The 8,772-nt window shown below is 34.6% G+C and overlaps 1 protein-coding gene and 1 long non-coding RNA gene across 2 annotated transcripts; one reads left to right on the plus strand and one right to left on the minus strand.

Annotated features, from left to right (window-relative positions):
- Positions 1 to 647: 647 nt before the first annotated feature.
- LOC122053610 lies at positions 648 to 1,867 on the minus strand. The gene is made up of 3 exons (XR_006132266.1): positions 1,696 to 1,867; positions 1,031 to 1,605; positions 648 to 893 (listed from the first exon to the last, which is right to left on the minus strand). It is a non-coding gene; the product is annotated as an uncharacterized LOC122053610 (long non-coding RNA).
- A 2,759-nt stretch (positions 1,868 to 4,626) lies between these two features.
- Positions 4,627 to 6,945, plus strand: LOC122051455 (serine hydroxymethyltransferase 4-like). Its single transcript, XM_042612602.1, has 4 exons — positions 4,627 to 5,498; positions 5,888 to 6,278; positions 6,359 to 6,460; positions 6,573 to 6,945. Exons 1-4 carry the CDS (start codon positions 4,647 to 4,649, stop codon positions 6,815 to 6,817), a joined length of 1,590 nt encoding a protein of 529 aa, XP_042468536.1. The 5' UTR covers positions 4,627 to 4,646; the 3' UTR covers positions 6,818 to 6,945.
- The last annotated feature ends 1,827 nt before the right edge of the window (positions 6,946 to 8,772 follow it).

Consider the following 8,772-nt stretch of genomic DNA (forward strand, 5'->3'; position numbering starts at 1 on the left):
AATTCATCGTGAAATCAACCAATACTCTCATCATACGATAGAGAAAGGAATCAACCAATAAAAGAATGACAATGGAAATATAATGGACTACATGGCTAAGCAAGAAGGAAAATCACAAAGTGAACAAAAAAATATAGTCTTTATCATATTCATACATGCATATGACACTGTAATAAAAAAAAAATCAAATCAAGTTATATAATATATTAATATCAACTATCGCTCGCAATAAGAGGATAGAGGATATGCATGATAGTAAACCTCACTAGGAAAATATGACTATCAAACTTAATTAAATAAGACAGAGTTCATCATCATATTATTGGCTATATGCAATCACTCTATTCAGTCATGCCAACACTTCAAAACTCAATAGTCAAATTTAATAAGCTTTTATGATTCTCAAAGTTCTATACGAGAGAATATACAGGGAGATGTAACCAGAGCCGTACCTGTGTACAACGGGACCTGAAACGCATACTAAAAAAGTGACTCTTCTGCTACGATAAATAATAATAAAGTTCAATTTACAAATAACATATATATTAAATATATAAATAAATTAAAAATAAATATATTACATCAACAAAAAATAATAATAAATATTTAAAATAATTATATAAACACTACTCGTATAGCTGTTTTAGAGATAAAAACAATTATCAAATTTGCATAATTCAATTGTCGAACTATTTCTTTCTCAATAGATAACATTGGTAGCTCATTTAGTGTATCCTATAATACTGATACCAATGCGGTAGCCACAGGCAGTAGCAAGACGACAAGTAGTAACCACCATGCAATTAGGTCGCAGTTCGCACAAGCGACTGAGGTAACGTGTGGCAGCCCCGTGCTATGCAATTAAGTCACGCGAACAAAGGCCAACTGCCAACCTGCATCGAGTGAGATAGTCACTGTGAGAATCGACGCGATTAGATCGCACAAACGATCCTTGTTGCATGATTAGGTTACAATTAGTGTCACGTGTTGTAAGACGAAGAAGATGGTCAAAGAAGAAGATTATGATTACCTCTTGTTCCGTGAATCCGTGTTTTAGTAGAAAGAACGCCGAAGAAGAAATCACGTGCAAAGAAGAGCAACACCGAAGAATAAATTATGTACAAATAAGAGTCATGCGTCGGTGTGTGCCTCGGAACCGTGAGAATAGGTTTAACAGCCATTTAGGGTCCATATCTCTCATTTTTTTAATAAAAAAATGGGCCCTTCATTGGGCTGGGCCCTGAGGCGATCGCCTCTCTGGCCTCATGGAAGTTACGGCCCTGGATGTAACCCAAATTAAACCAACAGATAGATAAGACCAAATAAGTGCAAAGTAAAAATTTAAGTATGAAAGCAAACAAACTTAATAGAGAGATGAAAGGAATGAACTCCCTTGAATTTCTAACGGTCGAAATTGATTCAGTAGTACTAGCTAGGCTAGAATTGGGATGATCCGAGTGAAGGCCCTTCTTGGCGGTTGAAGACAGTTGAGGCTTTAATAACCAAGGCGAAGATGGAATGATCTGATTGGAGGTGACCCCCCTCTTCATATGATCAATGTCGTCAAGGTCAGCTCCCTTCATCTTCATCTCCTTGAAGATCTCTCTAAATGGTTGGAGATGGTTCAACTATAGAATCCACTCTATAGGTAGAATAGATGCAGTAAAAGACAAGACTGCTCATTTTACCATATACCTTTTGAAGTTTCTTCTTAGAGGTCGGAGACGGTTCAGTAGTAACATCTAAGCCACGGATGGAATAATCTAATATGAGATGAGCATCGCTCCGTTATCATCATCTCCTTAAAAGCTATCTTTGGAGGTTGGATGCGATTTATTCGTAATATCTAATCTGGAAGACTGGATTATTGCAAGGGAAATCATGATTTTCTTCAGCACAAATTTTAGAGATGTCAACATAAATGAGAGTGTCCAATCTATGGGCTTCCAACTATCCATCACTCGGTGGGGCTCAAGCCATTATATTTGCTTGCTACCATTGTCTCATTGATATCTGGTAGCGGCTCATCCTTCTTTAAAAAAATGCACGCGTCAAATGATCAGGAGCGAGTATATATGAATTCCAGCTCAGAGGATTAGACAACTGAATAATTAAAACAAGGTAATTTATGCAAATAAATTATTTTACACAAACAAAGACACCCTTATAGATGTGTTCATTACTACCTTAGACGGACAATTACATTAAAACCTCTCCCAGTGCTGAATAAGCAAAGCAAGATCCTTCTGTAGTTGGTGAGGTTGGTGAAGGGGAAAAATGAAAAGGCAATAGAAATTAATTAATGTATTCAGTACTAAAATGTATCTTGAGGCTGGTAATCAATTAAAAATAGAAGTTGGTGTCGACGTTAACATTAACCTACTCCTCTGCCTACCCCTCTTCTCCTCTGTTTTATATCTTTAATTAGATCCAAACATCCCAATCATGTTTTTTTTTTCTCCCAACAACCCATTGTCTAATAATATTATTTTTAATTGGCACCGATATTCAATCAATGTCCACGATTTTTCATCGGCTATTAAAATAAATCAGACAGCAGGATAGTTTATTAATCTAACATTATTAAATTAATCATCTATTAAAAAATTTATTTATTAATTCTCCAAAATTAACTCTCGATCGTTAAATATTTGACCATTATCAAACCATTCGAACTATTTGAACAGGATGACTTTTTTGTCCTAAAAAAAACACATTGGCTTTTTCGTCTACGTGTTGGTTGCTATGGTTACACTCGCACTACCTAATACTTGAACGAATTACATTATCAATGTGGGGACAAAATTGACCTTCCCTCACCACCCTCAAGTAATGTCAAATCAATCCATAGATTAAAGTGCAAATCTTTATACCTAATTAACCTTTAATCTTTCACATTCACTTCAAGTGCCATGAGGATTAGCTTCTGCATTCCACCGTAAAAATCAACAGCTTATTGTATTTTTTTTTCCCTTCGGAGGAGTGATGTAGCAATGATAAAATATCTTCTCAAATTTTTAGACATATGTTAGATCAATGATAAATTTTTCTTAATAAATGATTATACTAAAAATACTGGACTGATAGATTATTCATTGTAAATAATTTTTAATTTACTTTAATGATCAATAAAAAATTTTCATGAAATCATATCAATATTTAAAATTAATCGACATAAATTAAATATATAATATTAATTAAAAAAATCACGTTCACTAAAAGGAACAACCTCCTAGAGTTGGGATTTAGAGAATGACAAAATGTGCTATTTTTCTATACACGTACCTTAATTCTCTTCTTGTTCTTGTCAAGTAAGCGAAGAAAAGGTTGTGAATAACCATCCTCCATTCAGTAGTAACCAAATTCGAAGAATTCACATTCCTCTAACTTTCCGAGATCCTTCCACTACTGAAGGTGCAGCAGTTCCCGCCTCCTAGTAAACAAGTCGCGAACTGTTGAGTTTGAATAGAGAAATGCTCGACCAACCAATGAGATTGTAATTTGTAAATGAACGAAATAAATTGAGTTCAACTTAATAAAAATTTATTTATATTCCTTTAATACATATAAAGTCAGTTAAATAAAATTAAATGATGAGTTAGCTAATATGCATAAATAAAAATTATAAATTATTCACCAATGACATTTATAAATAATAATATTCATAAATAATATTCATAAATCATATTCATCAATAAAATTTTAATATGATAAATAATTAAATAAACTTTTAAAAATAAATAAATCTTAATAATATCTAAATGAATTTAATTCAAACTCGTAAAAAAGAAATAAAATTAAGTTTGAACAATCATTTCAACAGTTTAATTTATTTTAGACTCAGATTTGACTTAGTTACCTTAGCAAATATATTTAAATAGTGAATATCATAAAATTTAACTCATTTACTATCCTATCAGTCAACGTAAAAAAGTGGATTGAAGGTAGAGTTGTCAGACAAGTCAATCCATCACAGGATGAGTCAACCCATGCCGAGCCAGTCATTTGATGGGATGGAGTGGATCTACCCATCATCTTGGCTGATTCAGAAATTCCCAATCCAATCTAAGATGAATTACGGGCCAACCCACATGTCCATAAGAAAAAATAAATAAAAAAAAATCATAACTTTCACCTTCTACTTCTTAAAAACTTTCATTAATTAAAAATATTTATAAATTGATATTTTAAAGGTAAATAAATTATAAGATAAGGCCTATGAAAAATATTAATTTTATTTTAAATTAATAATAAAGAAAGATAATAAATTGATATAAAATTTGACCACTTAAATCTACTATGAACCAACCCACAAGTATCGTAGGCTTAGACAGTCCATCTAAATTTATCCCATCTTAAAATGAATTAATAAAATTTTAATTTAATCCGTCTTAATTATTTGATATGATAAATTAATCTGATATATCCAACCTAAATTGATATATTCCACCTAAATTAACGGCTTTAGCCGAAGGGTAGCATTCCCCGGACCCATATTCAAATAAATTCGGACCCATTCACCAAACGGGCGATCAGGAAATCAAGGAGCGAAATTGTTTTATTTTATTTTATTTTTTTTGTTATCAAAATTAATAAAATGATCTATATCTTCACTCCTTCGACCATCACCGCCACCAACCACGATCATGTCATCGCAAACCCTCACTCCTTCCTCCTCTATAAATCTGAACCATCCTCCACGCTTGCCTCGCCGCCATCTCACCCTTCCTCCGATTCCCCTCCGGCTCCTTCTCCCTCCTTCTCCCCCTCTACTCCGCCACTACCGATCCCTTCTTTCCGTCGCCGCTAGCACCGGCGCCATGGAGCCCATCGGTGAATGGGGCCTCTCGCCGCTCTCCGCCGTTGACCCCGAGATCTACGACCTCATCGAGCACGAGAAGCACCGTCAGTCCCATGGCATCGAGCTCATCGCCTCCGAAAACTTCACCTCCTTCGCCGTCATCGAGGCCCTCGGTAGCGCCCTCACCAATAAGTACTCCGAGGGCATGCCCGGAAATCGCTACTACGGCGGGAACGAGCACATCGACGCCATCGAGAATCTTTGCCGCTCCCGCGCCCTCGCTGCCTACCGCCTCGATCCCTCCGAGTGGGGCGTCAACGTCCAGCCCTACTCCGGTAGCCCTGCCAATTTCGCCGCCTACACTGCTCTGCTCAACCCCCACGATCGCATCATGGGCCTCGATCTCCCTTCCGGCGGACACCTCACCCACGGCTACTATACCTCCGGGGGTAAGAAGATTTCTGCCACCTCCATTTACTTCGAGAGTCTCCCTTACAAGGTCAGCCCCACGACCGGATATATCGACTACGATAAGCTTGAGGAGAAAGCCCTGGACTTCCGCCCCAAGCTCATTATCTGCGGTGGAAGTGCCTACCCGAGAGATTGGGACTACGGTAGATTTAGATCCATTGCTGACAAATGCGGGGCTTTGTTGCTCTGTGATATGGCTCACATCAGTGGCCTTGTAGCTGCTCAGGTAAATGGTTATAGTTTTAATCCTCGAATCTAGTTATTTTAACAACTGCGTTGGCCCAGAATCAGTATTTTTAAATCAGTATCAAATGTTTGTCTTGATTTGATTTGGTTTGAAAGGTTAGGTTTGATGCATTGCTTGCCCTTGTGATAATAGACCTGCAAGCTCAATTCCATTCATTCTATTGGATTTATACATATCTAAAGTATCAACTATTAGATCTGGTTCCTGATTTCTGTTTGATAACATACTAAGATCAGTTTGCCCCATTTCTCAGTTTCTTGATGCCTGCATACACTGACTGATTAGGAATGCTTTGATTTTAGTAGCAAAGCTATCGCTATGGACGTATGACTACTCTCTAATTAGGATGACTATTCCCTGTGATGTAGGAAGCGGCAAACCCTTTCGACTTCTGTGATGTAGTAACCACCACCACACACAAAAGTCTTAGAGGACCTCGGTCTGGTATGATCTTCTTCAAGAAAGGCCCAAAGCCTCCAAAGAAGGGACAGCCGGAAGGTGCTGTTTATGATTTTGAAGACAAGATCAACTTTGCAGTGTTTCCAGCTCTCCAAGGTGGCCCTCACAATCATCAAATTGCTGCTTTGGCTGTAGCCTTGAAGCAAGCAATGACACCTGGTTTCAAGGCCTATGCCAAGCAGGTTAGGGCCAATGCCGTCGCTCTTGGGAATTATCTGATGAGCAAGGGCTACAAGCTCGTCACTGATGGCACTGAGAATCACCTTGTTCTATGGGATCTTCGACCTCTTGGTTTGACTGGTACAACCAATTCCATTTTTTCATACAGCCTTCTCTTGCTCATTTGTAGTCAAGTTCACCTTTCCCTTTGAAAATCTCAGGGAACAAGGTTGAGAAACTTTGTGATCTTTGCAACATTACTGTCAACAAGAATGCGGTTTTTGGTGACAGTAGTGCATTGGCTCCTGGTGGTGTTCGAATTGGTAAGCAACATTTTCTCCACAGCATGATTTAATTGCTTCTGGTTTGAATTCATGAGTAGGACGATCATTGATTTCTGAAATATTCAAAATTCCTTGTGGTTTTCTTTCTCAGGCACTCCGGCGATGACATCTCGAGGCCTGATTGAGAAGGACTTTGAGCAGATTGCAGAGTTCCTTCACCAGGCCGTCGCCCTTTGCTTGAGCATTCAGAAGGAACGTGGAAAGCTGCTGAAAGATTTCAACAAAGGCCTGGTGAACAACAAAGACATTGAGGAGCTGAAGGCGGCCGTTGAGAAGTTTGCTGCATCATTCGACATGCCCGGCTTTCAAATGGCCACCATGAAATACAAGAACTAGGACCCCAATTTTCTAAGTGTTTTCCAAATTTCCAGTTATGTTTTTTTTTTCCTTCTCATGCTACATGCTGTTGGACACTGTTGTTATCCGAGAATTGTCAATCCAAAGAAAAATGGCGATTTGGTATATTTGTGCTATCTCTGTAAGCAGGGATGTTCTTTGTATTCTAGCGATAAGAAGCCTCAATTTTTCTCCTCGTATCATCTTTCAAAATATGAAAGTTAACCACCTTAATCTAAACCCTAAATTTACAACACAACCACCATAGTTTAACCTTTGACACTTTCTTGTATTTTTATTTTTTCTTAAAAATTTAGATTATAAGCCGCTGTGTCATTATGATAATTCAAACAAAATTTTGAGATAAACAGTCTATTAAAAAAAATTATCCATTAATTTATCAAAATTAAGACTCTGATCTTTAAATATTTTAAAAATTAAGAAATTACTTTGCCGTTGTACAATTATTTCGGGAACGAATCTCTCATCATATAAACAGTCGATCTTCATTATAAACAACTATTGATCAGTTCTTAGAATGAATTAGTGGTCATGTAACTTGTAATAATCAGAAAAATGAATATCTACTCTATACCACAATATTCTTTCTTTGGAGGATAGCATTCTATCCTCCCCGTCCACAATATGTTCATTTATAGAATTATCACAGCACATTATGTATATATGTTCATTAGGTATTATAAATATATTTTGAATTTTGATGCCTATATTTTGATGGAAGTTGTAATGTTTGATAATTGAAAATGTTATATAATATAGGATTTAATATATGATATATATCATTTGAAAACTATTATTAACACATTTTTTAAGTTCATATTAGATATATATTTATATAAGTTTTTTTTTTTTTTTAATTTTTCAATTCTTAGTTGTCTTGACTTGGTCAATGTGCAATTTAACCAATTCACCCACTGATTCAACCAACTACTGAACTAGAATCTTTTTAGTTTGATTTCTAATTTAGTTATGGTAACAATGCTTCTATAAGTACATTCATGCGTTTACTGCACCGTTTGATAAATTTAAAGCTATGACACCCCTTTGATAAATACCAAATATTAGGTGTGTCTTTTACCTGACTCAATCATTTTCGAGGTGTAAAAAAAATAATTAATTTTTTAAAAATAGAATTTTATATAAAATTTATTTTTTTAAATTTTTTGTAAATGTAAAATTACTAATTAAATTTTTTATATTTTAAATTTTGATAATAATTTTTTTGTTTCAATTGATAAAATTATTTAATTTTTCTTGAGATATTGTTGAATTTCATTAACTTTAATTCAAAAAAAAATCTTGTGAAACTATATTGATAAGTACCGTATACTATTTTATAAGCTAAGGAAGAGTCATTTTAAAATATAAGATATACCATTAAAAATTAATAATAAATAAATAGAATTAAAATAATCTAAAATTAAAAATCGATGTTTTCTAATTAATATAAAATTAAAAGTAAATATTTTTAAAAAATAAATATAAATAATATTAAATTTTAAAAAATTGAGGCCTCAATGAAATTGAGGTACGAGACTAGCCGGTCTTTTAATAAAATATCAAATCATCTTTCATCTCAAATTTATGTTAAATTTACCAATACATACTTTGGGTATAATTTTATTATTTACGTCCATTTGACATAATTTTATATGAAATATTATTTATCAAGTTGTTTGATAAAATAAATTTATGGAGTAAAAAGTTTTCAATTTTTTTTTCAATTGTTTAACATTTGTATGTACATGTATTTGACAATAACCACTTGAGGGCATGTCAAAATTTTCTTTCTCACATATTATCTTGTTAAATTGTAGTGAAAGATATTTACGTATATTCTAAATATTTTTATAATTATCTCAAGTTATGTGAAGGAAGGTAAATCATAAAATCAATTTATAACTTACCGTCAAATGACTAAAGAGTGGAGGAGT

The sequence above is a fragment of the Zingiber officinale genome, chromosome 3A (genome assembly GCF_018446385.1).
Source record: "Zingiber officinale cultivar Zhangliang chromosome 3A, Zo_v1.1, whole genome shotgun sequence".
NCBI classification, from domain to species: domain Eukaryota; kingdom Viridiplantae; phylum Streptophyta; class Magnoliopsida; order Zingiberales; family Zingiberaceae; genus Zingiber; species Zingiber officinale.